Source organism: Heterodontus francisci, chromosome 33 (genome assembly GCF_036365525.1).
Source record: "Heterodontus francisci isolate sHetFra1 chromosome 33, sHetFra1.hap1, whole genome shotgun sequence".
Taxonomy (NCBI): Eukaryota; Metazoa; Chordata; class Chondrichthyes; order Heterodontiformes; family Heterodontidae; genus Heterodontus; species Heterodontus francisci.
In genome coordinates this window covers 23440582-23467988 of record NC_090403.1, presented here as the reverse complement: position 1 = coordinate 23467988, position 27407 = coordinate 23440582, and the positions used below count along the sequence as shown (strand labels likewise).

The window sequence follows — 27407 nt, the reverse complement described above, 5'->3', positions numbered from 1 at the left end:
ACGTGTCTTCCGTGGGTCCGGTGGCTTGGGAGAGAGCGGGAAGCTTCCCCCCCTCCAGCTTCAGTTTTCAACAGCCTTCTGCCTCTCTGTGGCACAACTCAAAAAAAAAGAACCCAGGTTGCCCAGCAGGTTAGTCATGTGACTAGCTGGTTTGACCACTTCTGTTTGTGGATTCTGCCATCTTAGCAGTCATCCTGGAATGTGAGCTTCTTTACCTTCAACATCTGATGATCAAAGTCAATTTTGGGTTAAGTAGACCAGGGAATAGTCCTTTGTCTCTCCAAGCACTCTGTTAGTATGCAAAATGTTTTTTTTAGCCACTGCTGATCTAACCAGTCCTTTCTTCACTCCAACAACAGTTTAAAATTAATATGCCTCATTCTTGGCAGGTGGGTGTTGCATGACGATTCAGTGATGGTGGGTGCACAACCCTTTGAGTGAAAAAATTTCTCATCTCAGTCCCAAATGATCGGCCCCTTATCCTGAAACTGTACCCCCTTGTTCTGGATTCCTCAGTCAGGGGAAACATCTCAGTAGCTACCCTGTCAAGCCCCTTAATAATCTCGAATGTTTCAATGAGGCTCATTGTTCTTAACTCCAGAGAATAGAGCCCCAATTTATTCAGCCTCTCATCTTAGGGCAACTCTTTGGTCCCTGGGATGAATCTAGTGAACCTTGGCTGTATTGCTTCCAATGCAAGTATATCCTTCCTTTAAGTGTGGAGACCAAAATTGCTTACAGTATTCCAGGTGTTGTCTCAACCAAAGCCCCATACAGTTGCAGCAAGACTTCATTCTTGTACTCCAATCCCCTTGTAATAAAGGCTGACATGCTGTTTGCATTCCTAATTGCTTGCTGTACCTGCATGCTAACTTTTTGTCTTTTTTTGTACGAGTACACCCAAGTGTCTGAACATGTACAAGCTTCAAGTTTAATAAAAAAAAATATTTTGTTTCTCTAATCTTACTACCAAATTGAATATCCTCACACTTCCCCACATTATACTCCATCTGCCACCTTGCTGTCCACTTGCTTAACCTGTCAATATCTCTGCAGCTTCTTTGTGTTCTCCTCACAACTTGTATTTCCACCTCACTTTGTATCAGCAAACTTAGCTGTATTACACTCTATTTGTCTAAGTCATTAATATAGATTTTAAATAGCTGAGGTCCCAGCACTGATCCTTGCAAGACTCACTAGCCACAGCTTGCCCACTTTAAAATGTCCCATTTATCCTTGCTCTCTGTTTCCTGTTAGTTAGCCAGTCCCCTCTCCATGCTAATGTAACACTCCCATCTCCATGAGCCCTTAGCTTGCGAATTAACCTTTTGTGTGGCACCTTATCGATTGCCTTTTGGAAATCCAAGTATACTACATCTACTGGTTCCCCTTCACTCTACTAATTACATCCTCAAAAAGCTCTAATAAATTTGTTGAAAAGAATTTTCCTTTCGTAAAACCATTTTGACTTGTTCTGATCATACTATGCTGTTCTAAGTGCATTAAGACTTAATAGATTCCAGCATTTTTCAGAGGATTGATGTCAGACTAACTGGCCTGTAGTTCCCTGTTTTGTTTTTTTTTTCTTTCCTTCCTTTCTTGAATAGCAGTGTTACATTTGCTAACTTCCAATCTGCAGAGACAGTTCCAGAATCTAGGGAATTTTGGAAAATCATAGCTAACGCATCCCCTATCTCTGCAGCTACCTCTTTTAAAACCCTAGGATGTAGGCCATCTGGTCCTGGTGATTTGTCAAATTTCAGTCTCTTGAGTTTCTCCACTTTTTATCTGCTCATACTAATTACCTTAATACCCTCACTCTTATTAGCCCCTAGGTTGCCCTCCATTTCTGCTAAGTAGCTTGTGTCTTCTGCTATGAAGACAGACACAATATTTGTTCAAGGTTTCAGCCATTTCCTCATTCCCCATGATGATTTCTCCTGCCTCTGCTTCTAAGGGATCATTGTTTACTTCAGCCACTCTCTTCCTTTTTATGTACTTGTAAAAGCTCTTGCAATCTGTTTTTATATTCCTGGCTAATTTACACTCTTTTTTTCACTTATCAACTTTTTGGTGGCCCTTTGCTAGTTTCTAAAACACTCCCAATCCTCAGACTTAGTACTATTCTTTGCAACATTATAAGCCTCCTTTCATCTAATACTATCCTTAACCTCCTTTAGTAAGCCATGGATGGATCTTTCTCAGTTTTTTCAATGGAAGAAATAATTTTTTTGCCTGTTTTATCTGCTCAGGGTCTAATAATATGTTGACCGTGCTGAACTGCTAAATATATATTGTAATAAGAATCCCATTTTTACAATGTGCAAACCTTTATCTGTCAACCTGCATTTCCAGTAGTTTCTTAGCAGTTTTGTCATTCCAGTGCTGTTGAAGGATATAGAAGTGAGCCATCATTTATACTTCCATTGGTGATATGTTGATTGCCCACTTCATTTTTTTTTAAATCACTGCCCTTTTAGGCCTAAATCATAGGAACATAGGAAGATAGGAACAGGAGTAGGCCATTCAGCCCCTCCAGCCTGTCCTGCCATTCAATGAGATCATGGCTGATCCGCAGCTTAACTCCATATACCTGCCTTTGGCCTGTATCCCTTAATATCTTTGCTTAACAAAAATCTATCTATCTCAGATTTAAAATTAACAACTGTTCCAGCTTTAACTGCAGTTCTCATTAACAGTTGACTGCCAATGTAGCATCTTAACCAGTGCTGCTTGAAAATCTTAAGTTAGGTACACACCCAAGGCATTTCCCTACACCATATAGCAGCAACTTCGAAAGAAAATAACTTCAAGCTGGTCACTGATTAACTTACGGAATCTTTCCCCAACCCAACCTTTCTAATTCTTTGCTGGCTGACCTTTTATCATGCCCTACCTTCTCAATTGTTCCCTGCTCAGGAATATATTTTCCTGTAGTTATAAAATATAAGCAAAAAGTTGGTACATTTCCTAAAATTGTTTTCATGTTTTTATATTTCCAATGACTTTCTAACTCCCCTTGGAATAAAATACATCGGTGGGTTCCTGAACATAGCTTCAGATTCTCAATTACCAAATTAAACAGGCAAGTCTGAGGTTTCTGGGTCTATCTCCAAATCTCTTTATTTTCAATATTGGAGTTACAGTTGAAATTTTCTAAGCTATTTCAACTTCTGTTTAAGTGGCTGTGGAACACTAGAGATCTCTAGACTACAGTTGCTTGCAGAGAGAATTCCAGGTCTGCAAGAGCAGACTTATTTGCACTTTTTTTTTTCTTGCTTGCTGTGCAATTGAACATAATACAATTTGAAACTGCAACTGCATTAAACATTTTTGCTTAAAATTTATACAAGGTATTCTACCCAGGTATCCTTTCAAATGGTTGTACATTTGATAGTTGACCAAATTGACATTGATATCCAATTTGCATTAAACTTATTAGCCAAATAATAGACCAACCCTGAGCCCACCTGCCAAAAAGCTAGTTTTCACTGAGTGGTTACTGCGATACAGATTGTTGTATAGGTTTTGCATTCACCTTTCAATCCAAGGTTTGTATCAAAATCTAATTTAATCTGAGCTTTGAAACATTTTCCAGGTATGACAAACCGACCAGACTTGATTGATGAGGCTCTCCTACGACCTGGCCGATTAGAAGTCAAAATGGAAATTGGTAAGCTTTATCCCACCAGTGGAAGGTTTTTAATCTCCTTGTTGTAATTGCTATGTCTTGATCATTCAGGGTCCAACAGTGGTTTTAAACCAGCTCTCCAAATAGTGTTTAATATACTCAAAGTCCTTCAGTTTTTGAAAAGGCTGTTATGCCATTCTGTTCTGTAAAGGGCTTGCTGTGTTGATGTAGAACCATTGGTCCCTGCTGTGAGCCCATGGGACTAATTTCACCCAACTCTGCTGTCATTGTGAAGCCCCACAAGATGCCAGTACCCTACAGTCCACTTTGTGCTTGCCACCAGCAGCAAAGCCTGTCAAAAATACCATACATCTATTTTCCAACTTGTTTGTTTTTTTTTAAATTGATGCTTCCCCAAACATGGCCGCTAAGTTGGTAATCGCATCCAGCTCATGAAATGTCGCAAAGGAAGTTGCTGCTCACGGCTGTTAAAGACAAAAATGCTATTGCTTGTCTTTAGACATTGAGATGGAGGAGTAGAGGGCAAAGTGTTGAACCTTTTGAAAACTTGTTTGTAGGTTCACACGCAACACCTGAAAAGAAGCCTTTGTAGCTGAGCTACTTGCACTTTTCCCTGCTCCAGCTTTGTTCCATTGAGCACAAAGATTCAATGAGTGAGTGACCTTTTGGCTTATCACTGATGCTGATTAAGGCAGTGCTGTCATTTAATAACTTGACAAAATGTTGTGTACATGATGTGCCAGGTAACAAAAGGATACAGTTTCTTATTAATGAGTTTCCAGCTGCTCTTTGATTTTACTTGCGTGGCATTAAAAGCACTTCCTGGCATGGCTAACCAAGGAGGAAACTTTCCACTTGCGAGGAAAGTTTAATTTTCCCATAATGTTTTTCTTGGGTAAGACTTGCAATTAATCTACAAAGGTTACCCTTCTGGTGTTGCAAGTAAATTTAAACAAGTGTTCAGATATTCACCCCTTTCCTCTCTACCCCACACATACACAGTCAGACACAGAGAGACGGGGGGAAGACACGGACAATGTAGGAAAAAGTGAAATCTGAGATGTATGTTGAGTGGTAGGGTTTGAAGTCCATGGCTGCTTTATCCTTTGGGTACGTTCTGAAGTTTGAGGCACCATTTACAGAAGCTAGTCTCTGCAGACCCAAGCTGAACATGTGAAAAGCTTGAATAAATTGAGTTTAATGATTAAATTACAGTTTTAGTATTTCCAATATGTACTATAGCCTAATTGGACAAAATCCCCTTTTGCCATGTCTAAACTTCTATATGCAACAAATACTACTTAACTTCAACTTGTAGCACAATTACCTCAAGTTAATATGCATCAGTTTTGAGTGTCATACCATGGTTTGAGCACATAATGCAGGCATACATAATCCACACACAATCCAGTACAGTAGGAGAGAGGTGCTACATTGCTGGAGGTGTTGCTTTTCGATTATGTTATGGCCATGTGATGTGAATGGTTCCCACGGTTCATCATCTCACCTGACTGCAGCAAGTGTATTTGTATTCGAATTTAGCTCCTTGGTGTTTTATTTCTCAGATAAACAGACAGCGACAGGTTTTCTTGAAGGTTTTAGAAACAAAGCCAATTGTTCATTGATCAAAACATCTTATCCAGAAATTGTCACATCCGCATCCACTCACTCATTCGCACCTGTGCGCGCACAAGGGAAAAAGAAAGGTGGTTTTCAGTGGGGGAGGGGTGGAAGGTTACAATACAGCAGCTGAATTCTCTTGACAATCAAATTCTAGATGGATGGAGGCCTGAGATGATTGTAGATTTCTCGATTGAAGGTTCTGTTGGAGATGGTAGGTTGCGTCTAGCCCTCACTGCTGTATGCTGTAGAAGTCGGATTTTTCAGCAGGGCGCTGTGCTTTCTGGATTGGCTCAACTCAAGCTGTTAAAAGTAGCTTCACCTGGATCAGTCTCTCTCTCCCAGCCCCCACCCCCCTCTCCCCGCATGTTGACTCAAATAGCTATCAATTATTTTTGAACAAATCCATGGGTCAATTATAGGGTAGACTGCTTTTTAAAAAGTTTTGTTTCACTCCTGAAGTAGGTTCAGAGGTGTTCTCTGTGCATCGGAACATTTGTTTTTTTTTTTTTGAAGTGTGTACAGAAATTTGCAGGTTTAATGGACATCTCAAAACTCTCACGTAGACAAATCTGTCATTGTTAAACATTGTTTACTTGTGGTCCATTTCCCATGTAAAGGCTAATGATGCACCTCGGGGCATCTGCCAATACTGGTGAGAGGATAGGGTAAGGAGTAGGCCATTCAGCCCCAGGAGCCTGTTCTGCCATTCAATTAAAGCACAGCTGATCTATGCCTCAATTCCACTTAACCATATTTTCTCCGAAATCTCCTGATACTTTACCCAGTAAAAATCTGTTAATCTGTCTTACGTTTCATTTGATCCATTATGTCTTGCTACTTGTTATGATTGTGTTGTGAAATATTCAACTCTTTTGGTTCCATGCCTGTGCTTGACATTTTTCTCACTAGAAATTATGGAACTCCCAATGCAAGGATTTTCAGAACTGAATCAGCTTTTTCCCACTTGATGGGATGCCCTTACTTCAGTGTCAATATTCCCCATTTAACATTGGAAAACACTAAATTCTTTTGCAGGTGTGGGACAGATCAGCATATTTCAAAAGCTGCTAAGCTGATTCAGTCCCTAAATAGCTAAAGTATTCATAGTTCTGAAGGCTGCCTTTCCACACTAGTTTATGCTCCTTGTTAAGTTCCTTGCCTGATTGAAAGTTCGTTCACTTGATAAATAATGTAAGAAATACTTAATAGATGGATAAGAGAAAATTGTCGTCATCCCAGAGGTTCAGGTGACATAGTAATTTTATAAATGTCATTGAACCAAAACTTATGACCACGTCCTAAAACTTTGTTCCCTCTTGTGCTGTGCATTGTGAAGTCCACAACCTTATCGATGTTAAATATTTAGATATTGAGGACCGTGAGGGCAAATTCACTGAGGTTGTACTTTAGACACAGAACCTCGCCAGTGGTGAGTACAGGTCACAGATGGCTCCTGATTTTTCTGAGCAGTGCTCATTAGTAGTGAGGCTCTGTACCAAGAGCACAGCCTCACTGAAGGTGCCTTGGTGTCAGCTACTGGAAGAAAAATGGCAATATTGCCCAAAGTATGGGGTGGTGGGAGGAGCATTGTACACTAGTTGAAAACCCATGCATGTTGAATTTGCTCTAATCCCTTGGAATTGGATGAATCCAATAATAGTCATCGCGCTGGTTAATTGACAGCTGCAAAGGTGTATTTAGGCTGTAGGAGTGCAGCAACCCATTCCCCAACCCCCAACCATATGCTGTGCTTTACAGCCACCAATGAAGGTATTCATTAAAATTGTCAGATGAAACACTTGACACTTTTTTTTTGGTGCAACCCACCCTGGGAAAATTATACAAAGCCCCTTCGACCACCGAGGAAGCTCTTAATCTGCTTATTGTACATTGATATTCCATTTATAAGTACAGCCATATGATGTGGAGCCCTTGTAACCCCCATAGTTAGCCTTAGGGGAAATCCAGAAAGTTGTATAGTTGGGCAAGAAGGTGCTTATCCACAGCAGACTTTACTAAGCCCCCTGGGTTGTTACCCTAGTGTCACTTCTGACAAATTTATGAAAACAGTCTACTATTTTGGGGGAAAAATGATGTTTCAAGGAAAAGAAGCTCACAAAGCAGAAATATTATTTATCATTGGTAAGTTTTTGGATTTTCAAGCAGTGATAAATTTTGGTAATTTTACAGATTTGTCCATTTGTTTTTGCTATTCTTTTTGCTCCCCATTAGGCTTACCAGATGAGAAGGGACGAGTGCAAATTCTGAATATTCACACAGCTAGAATGCGAGAGCACAATCTGCTGAGCGATGATGTCGATGTTCTTGAACTTGCCCAAGAGACGAAGAATTTCAGTGGTGCTGAGTTGGAGGGGCTCGTGCGAGCTGCTCAGTCAACTGCAATGAACCGACACATAAAGGTAAGCAAGGGCATTTGGGTGCTCGGTAGCAGTTTTCTAAACTGCATTATTGCATTAATAGTTGTACCAGCAAATGGAACATCTGTCATCACCCCTTTTCCTCAAAAAACCAACTCTTGACCCCTCCATCCTTGCAAACTATATGACTATGACAAAGGTAAACTATCCCTCCTCATCCTTCTTGACCTGTCTGCAGTCTGTGACGTCGTTGACCACACCATCCTCCTCCAATGTCTTTCTACCCCTGCCCAGCTGGGTATGACTGCACTCACCTGCCTTCATTCTTACACATCTAATCATAGCCAGAAAATCACCTGCAATGGCTACTCTTCGTACTCCCACACAATTAACTTCAAAGATCTATCCTTAGCTCACTCCTATTTCTCATCTACATGCTGGTCCTCAGCAACATCATCCAAAAGCACTTCAGTTTCCACATGTCTGCTGATGACAACAGCACTGCCTTACCACCTTTCTGGATCCCTCCACTGTCTCTAAATTGTCAGACTACTGGTCTGACATCCAGTAGTGAATGAGCAGAAATTTTTTCCAATTAACTATCGAGAAGACCAAAGCCATTGTCTTCGATCCCTGTTACAAGCTCTGCTCCCTAGCCACTGACTCCATCCCTCCCCGGCTACTTTGAGGCTGAACCAAACTGTTAGCAACCTTGGTGTCGTAGTTGACCCTGAGACCACATATTCATACCATCACTAAGATTGCCTATTTCCACTCCCGTAGCATCACCCAGCTCTATTCCTGTCTCAGCTCATTTGCTGAAACTCTCAACTATGCCTTTGTTACCACTAGACTTGACTATTCTAACACACTTTTGGCCAGCCTCCCACATTCCACTGTGATCTTGAGGTCATCCAAAACTCTGCTACACATTTCCTAACTCTCGTAAGATTGCAGTCATCCATCACCCCTGTGCTCACTGACCTCCACTGATTCCGGGTTAAGTAGCAACTCGATGTTTAAAATTCTCATCCTTGTTTGCAAATCGCTCCATGACCTCGCCCCTCCCGATCTCTAATCTCGTCCAGCGCCACAACCCTCAAAGATGTGTGCTCATCTAATCCTGGCCTCTTGAGCATCCCCATTGGTGGCCATGCCTTCAGCAGCCTGGATTATAAACTCTGGAACTCCCTCCCCAAACCCCTCTGCCTCCATCACTTTCTTCCTCTAAAATGCTCCTTAAAACTTGTCTTTTTGACCAAGCATTTGGTCATCTGCCCTAATCTCCTTTTTATATGGCTTGGTGTCTTTTATTATAATGCACCTGTGAAACTCCTTGGGCTGTTTTATTGCATTAAAGGTACTATATCAGTACAAGTTTTAATTTACATAACTGTGCTAAAGTATCAGGTTGATTGCAATGTCTTGTTGCTGTACATTGCCTCAATTAAGTATTGTCACGTCTGCCATTGAGGAATGATTGTATTTGATGAAATATTGATGTGGTTGTATTTTAACACTGCTGGACAGACTTCGGCATGATGTGTTTCCCATGGTGCGGAGTTGCATGTCCCTTGCATCTATTTAGATTTTAGATGGTTACATTAGAATGCAAGTTAAATAAACTGCAAGAACAGTTTAAAAACAGTTCAATGCACGATGGGGCTGTGAGTAATCTTACAAAGCAGTCCTGAAGCTTTTCCCAGCCCCCTCGTACCCCTCCAATCCTGGAACTGTTCCTAACTAATCCAAATGCTACCTTTTGTACACCAAATTGCAGCATTGCTCAAGGGCAAGCTGAAGCTCTTTTTATGCAGTATGCTTACTGAAAATTGCTCAAGCTGTCTCGTGCTTTTTTTAGTCTTCAAGTGAAGAATAAACATTTATCAAAACGTGACTTGGGTATAAATTACAAATTTGGTTTACTTGAAAGTAAAAACTGAACAGAATCAATATGGCAGATTTCACACGACTTACAAAATGTAATATTGATCTTAAAATTAGAGCTCGGCCATTCAGGAATAAAATAGAAAGCGTTTCTTAAAGGGTAGTTGAAGTCAGGAAACTTCCCCTCAAAAGGTTGTGGATGCTGCCAAGACCTTGATAGATTTATGTGGGTCAGCTTAGCAAGGGACACAGGTCAAAGACAGATAAATGAGATTGAGGTACACATCAGCCACAATCTAATTGAATGGCAGCATAGGCTCAAGAGGCTGAATGGCCTACTCCTGTTCTTCTGTACACTTAAATTTCCTGGATACTAGCATTAACACAACACTTTGTTTGCTCTCATGGTAATACTAAAACTGGACCAGATTCTAACGTTTTATGTGAAGTTTCCTCTAGTGACCACATAAGCTATATGTGTCCACCTTTTATAGCTGCAGTAGGACAGGAAAACCTTAAGCTGCAGCAGGCTGCTTCTTATTCCTCTCTTGTCCCCCTTGAAGTTTAAATCAACAGGAATCTTCCACAGTTGAAGAGATCAAATTGAAGAGATGGTTTCTTGAACCTCAGGCAAGAGCTCGCCACAAACCTATTTGAAAGTGGTTCCAAGCACCTTCACGGTAAATCAGTTATCTTCAGAGCAAAGCAAGCAGTCTGTACAGTGGCATTTTTACACTTAGAAATAAATTTTCAATGCAAAGCATCACAGGAGTGTGATGTTTCCTGAGTGAGTGTGAAAGGCTGGGGATATCATTGGCGTGCTGGTTGTTCTCAAGCTAGTTACTGTAGGCACTAGAGATCAAGACGTACAATCAGTCTGGGTAGATATAAGAAATAACAAGGGAAAGCAGTCCCTGGTGGTAGTAATCTATAGGTCCCCAAACAGTAGTTCTGCAGTGGGGCACAGTTTCAACCAGGAAATACTGGGGGCTTGTCAGAAAGGTACGGCAATAATCATGGGTGATTTTAATATGCATATAGACTGGATTAATCACATTGGCAAGGGTAGCCTCGAGGAAGAGTTCATTCTATGTATTAGAGATTGTTTTTTGGAGCAATATGTTGTGGAACCAACCAGGGAGCAGGTTATTCCAGATTTGGTATTATGTAATGAGTGGGATTAAGGATCCTCTAGGGAAGAGTGATCATAGCATGCTAGAATTTCAAATGCAGTTTGAAGGTGAAAAACTGGAGTTCCACAGTAGCTTTCTGGAGTCTCTCTCTTTGGCCTCCTTATTTCGAGAGACAATGGGTAAGCGCCTGGAGGTGGTCAGTGGTTTGTGGAGCAGCGCCTGGAGTGGCTATAAAGGCCAATTCTAGAGTGACAGGCTCTTCCACAGGTGCTGCAGAAAAATTTGTTTGTCGGGACTGTTACACAGTTGGCTCTCCCCTTGCGCTTCTGTCTTTTTTCCTGCCAACTGCTAAGTCTTTTCAACTTGCCACACTTTAGCCCCGCCTGGAGTTAAACAAAGGTAATTACATAGGCATGAGGACGGATTTGGCCCTAGTGGGCTGGGCAGGAAGACTAAAAGGTAGGACAGTTGATGAGCTGTGGCAGATCTTTAAGGAGATATTCAATTCCTCCCAACTGAAATATATTCCAGAGAGGAAGAAAGATTGTAAGAGGGGGAAAAAAACATCCATGGCTAAGCTAGGAAGTTAAGAATAACATAAAGACAAAAACTAAGGCATATCCTATTGCAAAGGCCAATGGCAGGTTGGAAGGCGGGGAAACTTTTAAAGATCCACAAAGGGTTACTAAAAAAGTAATGAAGAGCAAAGGTAAATTATGAAAGGAAACTAGTGCAAAATATAGAAATGGATTGCAAAAGCTTCTATAAGTATATAAAAGGGAAGAGAGTAGCTAAAGTGAATATTCATCCCTTGGAGGATGAGACTGGGGAGTTAATAGTGGGGAACACAAATGGCGAAGACACACAAACAGTATTTTGCCTCAGTTTTCACAGTGGAGGACACTAGTACCATCCCAATCGTAACTGGTAATGCAGAGGTTGTAGAAAGGGAGGAACTTAAAACAATCATCACTAGGGAAAAAGTACTGAGCAAGCTATTGGGATTGAAGGCAGACAGGTCCCCAGGGCCTGATGGCCTACATCCTAGGGTCTTAAAGGAAGTGGTAGCGGAGATAGTGGATCCCATTGGTTATAATATTCCAAAATTCCCTGGATGCAGGGAAGGTTCCAGTGGATTGGAAAAATGCTAATATAATGCCCTTATTCAAAAAGGGAGGGAGGCAGATAGTAGGAAACTGTAGACCAGTTAGTTTAACATCTGTCGTTGGGAAATTGTTAGAATCCATTATTAAGGAAGTAATAACAGGACATTTAGAAAGTCAAAACACAATCCATCAGAGTCAGCATGGTTTTGTGAAAGGTAAATAGTGTTTGACTAATTTGCTAGAGTTCTTCGAAGATATAACAAAGCGGATAATGGGGATCCTGTAGATGTAGCATATCTGAACTTCCAGAAGGCATTTGATAAGGTGCCATACACAAAGTTAAGATCTCATGGGGTTAGGGGCAATTTATTAGCTTGGATTGAGGATTGGCTAATCAACAAAAAGAGAGAGTCAGGATAAATGAGTCCTTTTCTGGTTGGCAAGATGTAACTAGTGGGGTGCCACAGGGTTCGGTCCTCGGACCCCAACTATTTATAAATGACTTGGATGCAGGGGTAGAAGGTACAATAGCCATATTTGCAGATGACATTAAAATAGGTGGGATAGTAAGTTGCAATAAACAAATAAGAAATTTACAAATGGATATGGATAGGTTGGGTGAATGGGCCAAAATTTGGCCGATGGCGTTTAATGTGGATAAGTGTGAGGTTATCCATTTTGGTCAGAAGAATAGAAAGGCAAATTATCGAAATGGAGAGAAACTTCAGTGTGCTTTGGTGCAGAGGGATCTGGGTGTCCTCGTGCATGAATCGCAGAAAACTAGTATGTAGGTGCAGCAGGTAATAAGGAAGGCAAATGGAATTTTGGCATTTATTGCTAAAGGACTGGAGTATAAAAGTAGGGAAGTGTTGCTGCAACTGTACAAGGCATTAGTGAGACCACACGTGACGTATTGCGTACAGTTTTGGTCCCTTTATTTGAGGAGGGATGTAGTTGCATTGGAGGCAGTTCAGAGGAGGTTCACTAGATTGATTCCAGAGATGAGAGGTTTGTCTTGAGAGATTGAGCAGTTTAGGCCTTTACTCTCTAGAGTAGAGAAGAATGAGAGATCTAATTGAGGTATACAAGATGATTAAGGGGATTGACAACGTAGACGTAGAGAGAATGTTTCCTCAGGTGGGGCAATCTAGAACGAGAGGTCATAGTTTTAGGATAAGGGGTAGCAGATTTAAAACACAGATGAGGAGAAATTACTTCTCTCAAAGGGTTGAGTCTGTGGAATTCACTACCCCAGAGTGCGGTGGATGCTGGACATTGAGTAAGTTTAAGGAGGAGATAGATGGATTTTTAATTAATAATCGGTTGAAGGGTTATGGAGAACGGGCAGGAAAGTGGACTTGTACAGAGGTCAGATCAGCCATGATCGTACTGAATGGCGGAGCAGGCTCGAGGGGCTGAATAGCCTACTCCTACTCTGACTTATGTTCTTGCCCCTCTCTTCCAAATGGCAATCTATCCCCAGTCAAAAAGATAGACAGGCAACTCACTCAACAAGAAATTCCATTTATGAACAGCCTTTAATGTAAAACATCCCAAGGCACTTCACAGGAGCATCTTCAAACAAACCTTGGCATCGTACCACATGAGATATCGGGTGAGGAAAGCTGGCCAGAGCTAGGCTTTAAGGAGCGTCATAAAGGAGGAAAAAGGTGGAGAGGTTTAGGGAGGGAATTCTAGAGCTTGGCGCCGAAGCAGCTAGAAACGTAGGAGCAGGCCATTTAACCACTCAAGCCTGTTCTGCTGTTCAGTGAGATCATGGCTGATCTGTGACCCAAGTCCACATGTTCAATTTGTCCCATATCTCTCAATACCTTCGGTGAACAAAAATCAGATTTTAAAATTAACAAATGATTTGGCATTAATTGCATCAAAAGGTGAAGATGTGGCCACCATTGATGGAGCAATGAAAATCAGATGTGCAAGAGGCCAGAATTGGATAGCTGTAGAGATGAGTTTTAGGGATGGGGGAAAGCATGGAATTTGGGAGCGGTGAGGTCATGGAGCAATTTGAAAGTCAGATGAGAATTTTAAGATTGGGTCATTGATGGACTTGGTGCTCATGTAGATCATGAGCATAGGGGTGATGGGTGAATGGGACTTGAGTTAGGATCCAGGCAGTGGAGTTTTGGATGAACTCTATCTTATGACCTAGGCTGATGTCATTTTCTAACCGCTTACACGAGAAGATTTAGTATTTTTGATTGAACGATGCTTAGTTTAGGACAGAATGCTGATGGCTGAGCTTTAGATGAGAAGGCATTTAGGAAGGATGGGAGGCTAGCGAGGAAGACATTGGAGGAATTGAGTTGAGATGATAAAAACATTGATAAAGGTTTCAGTGGCTGAGGTCTGGGCAGATGCTTTGTCCACCCACAACAGCACAGTTGAGATGGGGAACTTGATTGGAAACATAGATGTTTACTGGCCTTCCTACATTGTAGCACAGCATTTTGATTGATACTTCAATTGGCTATTTTTCAATAAAATGCATATATTACTGCATACGTAAGAGTGCTATAGTAGCACAGCTTGCTGGCATGTTGAAAAACGGGTTCAATTTTGAGATTCCTTAACTACCACATTTCAATCGTGTCATTGTAAATAGGCTACAAATGTTTCCCCAAAGAATGAGAATTGGAAGATTGGGCATCCAGCACCATGCTTGAGCATCAGTTAATGAAATGTGATGGAGCTTTACTGGCAGTGGTTTGGGACCACAGATCTATCCCTTCTTGGCTAAGAAAAGTGCAAGGTGCAAGTGTTTCCAAATTTGGTTTCAACATGTGTTTCCCTATTAGGAACGTAGAAGCAGGAGTAGGCCATTCAGCCTGCTGAGCCTGCTCCGCCATTCTGTTAGATCATGGCTGATCATCTACCTCAATGCCACTTTCTCACACTATCCCCAAATCCCTTAATATTATCCAGATGTCAATCGATTTCTGTCTTGAACATGCTCAATGATTGAGCTTCCACAGCCCTCTGGGGTAGAGAATTCCAAAGTTTTACCACCCTCAATAAAGAAATTCATCTTCATCTCAGTCTTAAATGGCCTACCCCTTAGTCTGAGACTATCTCCCCTGGTTCTCGACTCACCAGCCAAGGGAAACATCTTATCTCTATCCACCCTCTCGCCCTGTAAGAATTTTGAAAGTTTCAATGAGATCACCTCTCATTCTTTGAAACTCGAGAATACAGGCCCAGTTTCCTCAATCTCTCCTCATAAAACAATCCCACTATTCCAGGGATTAGTCTGGTGTGCCTCTTTTGCACTCACTCTATGGCAAGTGTATCCTTCCTCAGATGAGACCAAAACTCTACACAATACTCCAGGTGTGCTCTCACCAAGGCTCTATATAATTGCAGAAAGACATAGAATCATGGAAAGTTTATGGCACAGAAAGAGGCCACTTGGTCCATTTGTGTCTATGCTGGCCGAAAAACGATCCGCCCATTCTAATCCCACCTTCTAGCATTTGGTCTGTAGCCCTGCAGATTTCGGCATTTGAGGTGCATATCCAGACTCCTTTTGAATGAGTTGAGGGTTTCTGCATTTTGTACATTTCAATCAGATCTCCCCGCATCCTTTTCTATTCCCAGGAGAACAACCTCAGTCTATCCAATCTTTCCTTGTAACTGCATTTTTCCAGTCCTGGCAACATCCTTGTAAATCTCCTCTGTACCCTCTCGTGCAATTACATCCTTTCTGTAATGAGGTGACCAGAACTGCACACAGTACTCAAGTTGTGGCCTAACCAGTGAGTTATACAGTTCCAGCATAACCTCCCTGCTCTTATATTCTATACCTTGGCTAATAAGGAAAAGGATTCCATATGCTTCCTTAACCACCTTATTGACCTGTCCTGCAGCCTTCAGGGATCTGTGGACATTCACTCCCTTCCTCTACACTTCTTAGTATTTTTCCATTAATCATGTATTCCTCTGCCTTGTTTGACCCCTCAAATGCAGAACCTCACACTTTAGTTCAGTTTAGAGATACAGCACTGAAACAGGCCCTTCGGCCCACCGAGTCTGCGCCGACCATCAACCACCCATCTATACTAATCCTACACTAATTCCACATTCCCACCACATCCCCACCTGTCCCTATATTTCCCTACCACCTACCTATACTAGGGGCAGTTTCTAATGGCCAATTTACCTATCAACCTGCAAGTCTTTGGCATGTGGGAGGAAACCGGAGCACCCGGAGGAAACACACGCAGACACAGGGAGAACTTGCAAACTCCACACAGACAGTACCCGGAATTGAACCCGAGTCGCTGGAGCTGTGAGGCTGCGGTGCTAGCCACTGTGCCGCCAACTTCTCCGGGTTGAATTCCATTTACCACTTTTCTGCCCATCTGACCAGACCATCGATATCTTCCTGCAGAATACAGCTATCCTCCTTGCTGTCTACCACACGGCCAATATTTGTGTTGTCTGCAAACTTCTTGATCATGCCCCCTACACTTACGTCCAAGTCGTTAATGTGTATCACAAAAAGCAGGGGACCCAGTTCTGAGCACTGCGGAACGCCACTGGAAACAGCCCTCCAGTCGCAAAAACACGTGTCAGCAATTACCCTTTGTTTCCTGCCACCAAGCCAATTTTGTATCCACTTTACTGCATTTCCGTGGATCCCTTGGGATTATTTTTAACCAGTCTGTCATGTGGGGCCTTGTCAGAAGCCTTGCTAAAATCCATGTAGACCACATCAACTGCATTATCCTCATCAATAGTCCTTGTCACTTCAAAAAAAAATTTGATCAAGTTGGTCAAACAAGATCTTCCCTTAACAAATCAATGCTGACTATCCCTGATTAATCTGTGCCTTTCTAAGTGACAGTTTATCCTGTCTCTCCGAATTGATGCCAATAATTTGACCACCACTGAGGTTAAACTGACAGCCTGTAATTATTCGGTCTATCCCTCACTCCCTTTTTAAATAGAGGTACCACGTTAGCAGTTCCCAATCCTCCGGCACCAAGCCTGTATCCAGTGAAGACTGGAAAATGGTCAGACCTTTTGCTATTTTGTTTTTGGCTTCTTCTAACAGCGTGGGTGCATTTCATCTGGATCTGGTGATTTATCAACTTTCAAGGATGCTAATCCCATTAATACTTCCTGTCTTCCTATGTTTATCGCATCCAATACTTCACTCCTCAACTACAATATCTGCACCTCTTTTGTGAAAACTTATGCAAAGTATTCATTAAGAACAATACCAATATCTTCCGCCCTACACATAGGTTACCACCTTTACTCCTGTACTCAAAACCCCTTGTGGTAAAGGCCAACAACCATTTTCTAATTGCTTGCTGCGCCTGCACCCAAGTCCCTTTTGGGCATCAACACTGCCCAACCTCTCACCATTTAAGAAATACTCTTGTCTTTCTGTTTTTCTGACCAAAGTGGATCACTGGTTGACATTATATTCATACTGGTTGACATATTCCATCTGCCATGTTCTTGCCCATTCAATTAGCCTTTCCAAGTTCCCTTGAAACCTCTTTGCATCTTCCTCAAACTTACATTCCCACCTTGTTTTGTCTCATCAGCAAATGTAGAAATATTACTTTTGGTCTTCACATCCAGATCATTTATATAGATTGTAAATAGCCGTAGCCCAAGCACTGATCCTTGTGGTACCTCACTAGTAACAGCCTGCAATCCTGAGAATGACCTGCTTGTTCCTACTGTTATGACCAGGTGAGAAAAGAGTTCCCTCTCAGCCTTTGCCTGGTTTAACTGTTAACAGGGTTTAGTTTTAAAAATTGTGTTTTTAGCTCCCCCTCAGTGAATCCTTGTTCACTGCTTTCCAATTGCAAGATGAAGAAATCAATCAGACAGGTTTTCTTCGATTTAAACAAGAAAGGTGGAAGCTTATTCATCTTAAACTCTGGTTTGGTTAATAACTATGAATACATGACGCGACCACACTAGCATGCGTATGCGATAAACTCACGTGCAGATAGAGATAGAAAAAAAGTAGGACAAAGGGGACAACTTTGAGACGGTAGCTGGGTTTTATTTACGGTCCTTTGAGTTCACTGTAGAGTCTTTGGTTGCTGGTAAGTCTTGCTGTTTGGGGCCCAGTGCATGCTTTAAAACTTATTTCGATATAGGAGTCTTTTCTCTCTCGTGGTTTAAGTGACTTCAGTGGATGTGAAGATTAGTGAGAGCGACAGACAGGAGAGAGGCTCTTGTTCCAAGTTCAGTTGCAATCTGCAGTCTGACCCCAGCTGTCCTGTGAGCAGTTCAAAACCAGACCTGGGCCAGCACGTTAGTCATGTGACTTGCTTTTTTTAACCAACTCCTGTGTTTGTGGATTCCAAAGCTTTGAGTGGGGGGGGGGGGGGTGTAGTGCTGTTTGTTACATCGACAAGATGTGGATCACCAATGCCCAGACCAATCTCTGAAATATATCTGAGCAGTTCCCATTGTCTTCTCCTAGGTGACTTTCTCTTAGAATGCAAATTCTTTCCAGTTACTGCTGATCTCTTCAAACAAGTCATCTCTCCACTCCAGCAACAGTTTAAAATTAATGTTTGTGACAAAATTAATGTGCCTCGTTCTTGGCAGGTGGGGGTGTTAATGACGCTAATCTGTTATCTGTCGGTTAACCAATTCTCAATCCATACCAGTATATTACCCCAATCCCATGAGCTCTGATTTTGTTTACTAACTTCCTGTGTGGGACCTTCTGAAAATCCAAAAACACCATATCCACTGGTTTTCCTTTCGCTATGCTGCAAGTAACATCCTCAGAAAGCTCCAACAGGTTTGTCAAACATGATTTCCCTTTCATAAATCGATATTGACTCTGCCCAACCCTACCATTATTTTCTAAGTAAATTAAAATACTGCAGATGCTGGAAATCTAAAAGGTTTCCGGTCAGTGACCTTTCATCAGAACTGTTCTGATGAAGGGTCACAGACCTGAAACGTTAACTTTGCTTCTCTCTCCACAGATGCTGCCAGACCTGCTGAGTATTTCCAGCACTTTTTGCTGTTATCCTTTCTCATAGATTCTAGCAGTTTCCCTACTAATATCAAACTAACAGGTCTGTAGTTTCCTGTTTTCTCTCTCCCTCCTTTGTTAAATAGTGGGGTTACATTTCTTATTTTCCAGTCTGCAGGGACTTTTCCAGAATCTATAGAATTTTGAAAGATAACCACAAATGCATCTGCTATCTCTGTAGCACACTCTGGGATGTAGCTCATCTGTCCAGGGGATTTATCAATCTTCAATCCAGCTAATTAAGACTGCTTCCTCTTAATACTAATTTCTTTCAGTTCCACATTTTCACGTCCCTTGGTTCCCTGGTCTTTCCAGTGACTGGTGATGAGTAGGCTTCAAAGGCTTTGCAGCATTTTGTGATTGCGTTTTAGTTTTGAGCACTTTATGACACTGTCTTCGAAATGCCCCTTGAACTCTGTGGAAGGCTGGCTGGCAGGTCAAAGTGTTAAATAATAATGGACTGTGGGGTGAATGTGAAGCTGGCAGAATATGTACTTTTTTTGCAGAGTCTCGTTTGTCCCTCATGGGGTCGTTTTCAGACTTCTAAATTGGTAACTAGAGGCTGAGCTCATGTAGGTGCTGGCATTTGTTTCCTCCTTATCTAAACAGCATTATCCAATTCTGGATGTTTTCCTGAGAATGTAGATGCTATGGATTAGAGTAGTTTCATTGTTGTACTTGTTTTTTTTTAAAAATTTCTCTATGCTTACCCTCAGGTAGAACTCTGCTTCTATCGCCACCCCCTGCTTCCCCCCACCTCCCAACTGAATCCAGTGTAATGTTATCCTGCTTTCAGTCATTAGAGCTAACAATTTCCTCTGAAATTGATCTTCTGACCAATCTGTGGTTGAATTACAGTGAGGCCCCAAGTGTCCACCTTGAATTGTTTCTGTTGTGTACACAAATGGCTGCCACCAAACAAAACTGCTTTACACTGCTGCCCTTTTGTACAAATTAGATTTACAAACTACCCAAAACATTCTCGACCACCCATCGCAGAGCCCTGCATTTACCTAATGTGGGAGGCTGTTTAAAACCTTGGAAATCGTGCAAGACCAGAACTGCCATGATGCTGTGCCATTTGCAGGAAATAAAAACCAGAAGTAAAGTCAATCTAGTTCCCTCATTGTTTGTTAATGCCTTTTCTGCATTACCAGAACAGTTCTGTAATGAACTAGTTCCTATTCCAAATTTGACTGTTTGTACGGCTAACTCCCAAGATTTAAAAGTTCTCTGGCCTCTGTCAGAAGGTTGTGGGTTCAGGCCCCACCAGAGACTTCACCATATAATCTTTACTTCAAGGCAGTAATGGTGGGGGTGCTGCTTATCAGAGGTGCTGTCTTTTGGATGAGATGATAAACTGAAGCTGCATCTGTCCATTGGGTGCTGTAAAAGATTGCTTGGCACTTCTTTGAAGAGGTGCTTGGGAGTTCTCCCTGGTGTCCTAGCCAGTACTTACCCCCTAACCAATACCTAAAAATCAGATTGTGTGGTGATTTATTTTACTGCTGTTTATGGGACCTTACTGTGTGCAAATTAGGCTGCTGCGGTTTCTACATTAAAAAAGTGAAGTTTTTGAATCTTGAGTTTGTGAATGGTGCTATGTAGTGCAAGTTCGTTCTTTCCAAATACATAAAAGGAGTGCTGCAGGCTTCCTGTAAATATGCAATTAAATAGAACCCTAAATAATTTTAGTGTAACAATGGTAAGTAGACAATCAACTGCTTTGATCCTTGGAACATTTAGATGAAGTGATGGAAAGGTTCTACTGCAGTTGCTTGTTGAGAAATAGGTAGAATATTTAAGCACTGTAAATCTTAAGTACTTTAACAATAATACAACAGTAATTACTTAAATTTAAATAGTGTCTTTAGTGGAGGTAAAAATTTGAAACTAAGCAGCTTCACAGAAGAAGGCAGTAAACACAGTTTTAGTTGGAGAGTTAGGAGAGATGACACATCGCAGGATTGGGTTTGAGCTTTGACAGTAATGACGGCTGAACGTTTAAGAAAGGAGTTCCAGAAGGTAGGATCGAGTGGCTGCAAGTTAGTTAGATAAAATGATAGATGACTGAAGATAGTTGGTTGTGTTAATTGAGCATATTTGCTTTTGACAGAATAGCTTTTTGCATACAGTTATGGCCCCTTATAATTCTTTTGTGTAACACACTCAAAACCAGTGTAAGAGGTTGATGAATGTTCAATGCGATGATGTTTTAAAGCGACAGGTTAAGGCTTGTGTGTCTTGTCAGATTACTGTAACCAGAGGAAGAGCAAAAGACACAAATGCAGCCTGGGAGGAATGACCCTTGTTCTGGGTCTATCTGCTAACCACCTTCACTGATTTCAAGCTTATGCTGAGATTATTACGTTATAACATTCTTTGAAACATTTCAACACTAATGTTATGACTGATGCTGGTATTTAGGATTTCCTGCTGCGGTTGGAATTTGTGCCTCTGCATAACCAAAATAATTTTTTGAAACTGCTCAAGCAGTCTATGGATTTTATATTAAAACTAATTGGCCGCAATCCCAAGTTGCATTTATATAGAGCTTTTAACCAAGGAACAACGTGTTTCATAAAGACATAACTGGGGGTAAGAATTGACTCTGAGCAAAAGGAGAGATGGGGTGGTGGGGCGGGGAGGGGGAAGGTGTAGTTGCAGGAAACCAAAATCTTTGTCAAAGAGATGGGTTTTAAGGTCACCCATCAAGGTGGGTAGAGGTGGATGAGAGGTTTATGGAGGAAATTCCCTCCCTTGAGGCCTATGTGGCTTTTTTTTATTCATGGGATGCGGGCGTTGCTGGCTAGCCAGCATTTATTACCTATCCCTAATTGCCCTTGAGAAGGTGGTGGTGAGTTGCCTTCTTGGACCACTGCAGTCCTAGGGTTGTTAGGAAGGGAGTTCCAGGATTTTGATCCAGTGACCCTGAAGGAACGGCAATACAGTTCCAAGGCTTAGAGAGGAACTTGCAGGTGATGGTGTTCCCATGCATTTGCTGACCTTGTCCTTCTAGGTGGTAAAGGTGGACTTGCAAGGTGCTGGCTGGCATTTTGAGGTATGCCTGGTGCTGCTCCTGGCATGCCTTCCTGCCCTCTTCATTGAAACAGGGTTGGTCCCCTGGCTTGATGGTAATGGCAGAACGAGGGCTATGCCAGGTCGTGAGGTTACAGATTGTGGTTGAATACAATTGTGCTGCTGCTGATGGCCCACAGCGCTTCATGGATGCCCAGTTTTGAGTTGCTAGATCTGTTCAAAATCTATCCCATTTAGCACGGGTGTTTGTGCCACACAACACGATGGTGGGTATCCTCAATGTGAAGACGGGACTTGACTGTGTGGTGGCATTCTGACCAATACTGTCATGCACAGATGCATCTGCAACAGGTAAATTGGTGAGGATGAGGTCAAGTAGGTTTTTCCCATTTGGTGTTCTCACCACCTGCCCCAGACCCAGTCGAGCAGCTGTGTCCTTTAGGACTTGGCCAGCTCGGTCAGTCGTGGTGCAACCGAGCTGCTCTTGGTGATGGACATTGATGTCCCCCACCCAGAGTGCATTCTGTGCCCTTGCTACCCGCAGTGCTTCTTCCAGTAGGTGTTCAACGTGCAGAAGCATTGATTCATCAGCCGAGGGGTGGCAGTCAGTGGCAATCAGCAGGAAGTTTTCTTGCCCATGTTTGACCTGATGCCATGAGACTTCATGTGGTCCGGAGTCAATGTTGAGGACCCCCAAGGCAACTCTCTCCCAACTCTACCACTGTGCAGCCACCTCTGGTGGGTCTGTCCTGCGGTGGGACAGGAAATACCCAGGGATGGTGATGTTGGTGTCTGGAACATTGTCTGTAAGGTATAATTCTGTGAGTATGACTGTCAGGCTGTTGCTTGAATACTCTGTTGGGCAGCTGTCCCAATTTTGGCATAAGCCCCTGATGTTAGTAAGGAGGACTTTGCAAGGTCATCAGGGCTAAGTTTGCCGTTGTCATTTCCAGCCCCATGGTCCATGCTGGTGGTCCGCCCAGTTTCATTCCTTTTCGTACACTTTGGAGCAGGTTGATGCAGCTGAGTGGCTTTCTAGGTCATTTCAGAGGGCATCTGAGTCAACCACATTGCTGTGGATCTGGAGTCACATGTAGGCCAGACCTGGTAAGCACGGCAAATCTCCTTCCCTAAAGAACATTAGTGAACCAGTTCGGTTTTTACAACAGTCTACAATGGTTTTATGGTCACCATTAGACTAGCTTTTAATTCTAGATTTATTAATTTAATTCAGTTTTCACCATCTGCCATGGTGGATTCAAACCCATGTCCCCAGTGTATTAGCCTAGGTCTCTGGATTACTAGTCCAGCGACATTGTCACTCCGTCACCACCATTCCTGGATGAAGGCACACAGCTGCCAGTGAGGGGGTTGAAGGGGGATATACAAGATGAGAGGCAGGGAAGGAGAATTCAAGGGAGAGTGGATGTCAGGCTGGACGTAGTTATGGAGATGGAGGTGAGGCTATGAAAGGCTTTCAAGACAACAATAAGAATTTTAAATTTGAGCAGCTGAGGGCCCAGGAGGACATAATGATGGGTGAGGAAGACTTGGTGTTGTCAGAAATAAAAACAAAGAAATGCTGGAACCACTCAGCAGGTCTGGCAGCATCTGTGGAAAGAGAAGCAGAGTTAACGTTTCGGGTCAGTGACCCTTCATTGATGAAGGGTCACTGACCCGAAACTTTAACTCTGCTTCTCTTTCCACAGATGCTGCCAGACCTGCTGAGTGGTTCCAGCATTTCTTTGTTTTTATTTCAGATTTCCAGCATCCGCAGTATTTTGTTTTTATATTGGTGTTGTCAGATACAGTCAGCAGAGATAAACTGAAGTTTGTGGAGAATGGAGATGTAAAACTGTCCAGGAGAGCGTTTTAATGTCTAGATGTGATAAGGGGATGGATGAGGGTTTTAGCAGCAGATTTGCTGAGATAGGAGTGTTCCAGATGTTGGAGGTGTAAGTAGACAGTCTTCCTGATGAAGAGGCTATGAGATTGAATAGGACATTGAAGTTGTGCAGCCTAATATAATAGCAGGGGAGGTAAATTGGTGGCAATGGTAGAGTTTATGGCATGGTCTGAAGGTAATGACTTTGATCTAAAGGCCCGCTCGGGTCTGCAAATGAGACCCGGCCCGAGTCCTTCCTTTTTTTCCGATGCCTGGTTCGACCATCAGTTAATCTACCTTCCGTTTTTCACTTTGTTCCTTAACTGCACAAGCTTAAAATAACTGTAGCAAAACCACCTTTAAAGTCCAAAAGGTAAATTAACATTAAAGTCACTTACCTGAGCTTGTGTTGGAGCGTGTCCGATCTGGCCGAACCCAATCTGAGCCGGACCTGGAAGTGTGACCCGAACCCGACACGTGTCGGCGGGTCCCTTCGGGTCGGGTAGCAGGCCTTTACTTTGATCTTCCAATATTTAACTGGAGGAAATTGGAGCTCGTGCAGGACTGGATGTTCAAGCAGGCTGACAACACTGGCAGTAATGGGGTTGAGATAGGTGGTGGAGGTAGAACTGAGTGTTAGCAGTGTACGTGTGGAAGACAAACCCCTCCTCAGTATCTGCAGATGATGTCACCAGGGTGCATATGGGAAGGAGTAGGGCTGTGGATTGATCCTTGGTTGACTCCGGAAGTAATACTGTCAACGTGGGCAGGGAAGCCATTGCTTCTGATGCTCTGGTTACGATTGGAACCAAGTGACTGCCGTCCCACAGAGCTGGGCAATGTGTGTTGGAGGAGCATTGTATGATCGATTTTGTCAAAGGCTGTAAAGAGATTAAGGAGTGATAATAAGCCACAGTCCTAGAGAATGTCATGTGACCAGGGTAAGAGCCACTTTGGTGCTATGGCAGAGCCAGAAACCTGATTTGGAGAGTTAAAATAAAAGCAAAATACTATGGATGCTGGAAATCTGAAATAAAAACAGAAAATGCTGGAAATACTCAGCAGGTCTGGCAGCATCTGTGGAGAAACAGTATTAATGTTTCAGGTCTGTGGCCTTTCATCAGAACTGGCTACAATTGGAACCAAGTGCCTGCAGTCTCACTGAGCTGGGGAATGTGTTGGAGGAGCAGTTCTGATGAAAGGTCACAGACCTGAAATGTTAACACTTTTTCTCTCTCCACAGATGTTGCCAGACATGCTGAATATTTCCAGCACTTTGTTTTTATTGGAGTTAAAATATGGAGTTGTAGGAAGTTGGGTATGGATTTGGGAGGTGATAACACTTTGAATTCTGGAAAGGATAAGGTCATTGGCGATACGGTGATAATTGAAGGAAAGAGGAGTTGAGGTTGAGTTTACTGGGCAGGGCACATGTTGATAGTTTTAAAAGGTGGGGGACAGTACCTGAGGAAAGGGAACCATTTGCAGTGCCAGCAAGCACTGGGTGGTTTAGTGGAAGCGAGATCAAGCAAAGTAGGAGATGCTTTCATGGATATGACAATTTGTGGGCATGAGTGGAGATGGGAGACATGTTTGTTCAGGGGTACTGCAGAAATAGCTTGGGTCGCAGTTTGGTTTGGGAAAGGTTAAGGCAAAGAAAAGCAACAGACATAGCTGTATGAACAAATGGTCACAATCTTAGTGAAAAAACAGCACAAAACCACTTTGCACTTGTTGATGAGCTTGGAGGAGGGAGGGGAAGAAGGGTTTAAGGAATTAGTTGACAGGAGGGAAGAAATTTTAATTAATGGCAATTTTAATGAAAGAGTAGGGTCTGATGGCAGTTGAAGTGATCCAGCCAGATGTGGTGATGGATGGCTCAACCATTTTTGCTCCAGATATTCTCCAGTCTGCACTCCTTGGACTTGAAGCAAAAAAGAGGGTCAGACAAGAGGAAAAACCAGGATTGGAGTTTTGTTGAGGATAAGGGCAAGAAGGGTGGAGATGGCACAGGCCTAATGGGATGAATGATGCACAGAAGGACATCAGTCTGAGGGAGTGGCTGAGCTGCATGCACTATCTTGGCAAATGGAGGACCAAAGGCCAAGAGTTCGAAATTTGAAAGTGCCTTTTTTTTTTAAACAGGGCAAAGACCGAAGACATGAGAGTGAGATTAGAGGTGAGGGACATAAGGAAGTAATTGGGGATGGCTTTGTCTATGCTAGAGGCCAAGTGATGGCAAGGTTAAGGAAATGGCTGTTAATGTGGTTGCAAGAGTTTATAGGGAGGGGGGGCTTTAGACAGGTTGAGTGTGGTGAATTCAGAGGGGAGGGAGAACTGCGATAGATATTGAAATAATGATTAGTTGCTCAGTACAGAGGCTGATGGGGAATAACTTGCGTTGAGCCATGGGTGGGTGGGCAGTAAACAATTGGAATTTTAAAGGTGGTAAGGTCAAAGCAGAAGGTACTGCAAGAAATATTGATGAGGGCCACACTTCTGCAGTAGCAATTTTGGCAGAGCAGCTGGTACAAAGTATAGTCAGGCTAGGAAGCTTCAGTAAGAGCAAGAGCCAAGTTCTGCCAAAGACAGGATGTCGATATAATCATTTACAATAACTTAATGAATGGCTAGGGCCTTCATTATTGAATGGACGTTGTTTAAAGAAATGTGGAGGAGATGGTGATGGTTGATCTGCTGGCAGAGTCCAGAGGGACAATAGTGGATGGGTGAGCAGGGCAGTTGGGAGGTTGACCAGGTTAGATCCCAGCAGGCAAGCCAATTGGGAAGGCTGGTGAGAGATGAGGATAGGGCAGTTGATACTGCTTCTGATGATAATCAGTGGGCCCTTTGGACAATATCAAGAGAGGCACAAAGGGTACTTGAGTGCTTATTCAGGAGGAATTCATGTTCCGATAACAGCAAGAGATTTGGAAAGCAGAAGAGGAGTAATACTTTGGGGTAGGATTGGAGGGGAAAATATGCAAGAGAGAGAAATGAAAGATGGCATGACCAGGTGATGGAAAATGGAGGAGGCAGGAGAAGGGTCTGAACTGCCAAGAGGGAGAAAAGAGATAAAAGGAATGGACTTGGATCCAGAGTGCCAGGCCAAGTTTGCACATGAATGGACACAGTGAATTCAGGTTACGTAGGGATGGCAAACCTTAGGAGAGAGATGTCATAACTATGAATGGAGGATAGGGAGGAGACCATGTGAAAGAGAAAATGCTCCTGATGGACAAGGATTAAAAACTTAGTTCGCTACTAATAGGGGGTGTTGGGGAGTGGTAGAAGATGGTGGTTAGCTTAGCTGGGTGAAATACCCTGCAAAGCCCCTCTCAGCTTTTGCATGAAAAATGGCCACTTGGCAGCAGTGGTTTGCAGGTAGCCATGTAACACCATCAAAGGAAGTGCCTTTGGAAGAGAGCAGGAAATTGAAGTTTCTCTGCTTCATAACAATCTCTTCGATATTTTAAGAGCAGGGACACATTGAAGGGAGAGAAAAGCCACTGCACTTTAGTTTAGAGATACAGCACTGAAACAGGCCCTTCGGCCCACCGAGTCTGTGCCGACCATCAACCACCTGTTTATACTAATCCTACACTGATCCCATATTCCTACCACATCCCCACCTGTCCCTATATATTTCCCTACCACCTACC

At 42.6% G+C, this 27407-nt stretch overlaps 1 protein-coding gene across 2 annotated transcripts in view; it reads left to right on the top strand.

Annotated features, from left to right (window-relative positions):
- Positions 1 to 27407, top strand: part of LOC137348053 (vesicle-fusing ATPase) — a 315973-nt gene that overhangs the window by 157760 nt on the left and 130806 nt on the right. For both annotated transcript variants that reach the window (XM_068013170.1, XM_068013171.1), the window contains exons 11-12: positions 3599 to 3673; positions 7508 to 7695. In XM_068013170.1, the coding sequence (XP_067869271.1) occupies positions 3599 to 3673; positions 7508 to 7695 (263 nt within the window). The remainder of the gene's footprint in view (positions 1 to 3598; positions 3674 to 7507; positions 7696 to 27407) is intronic.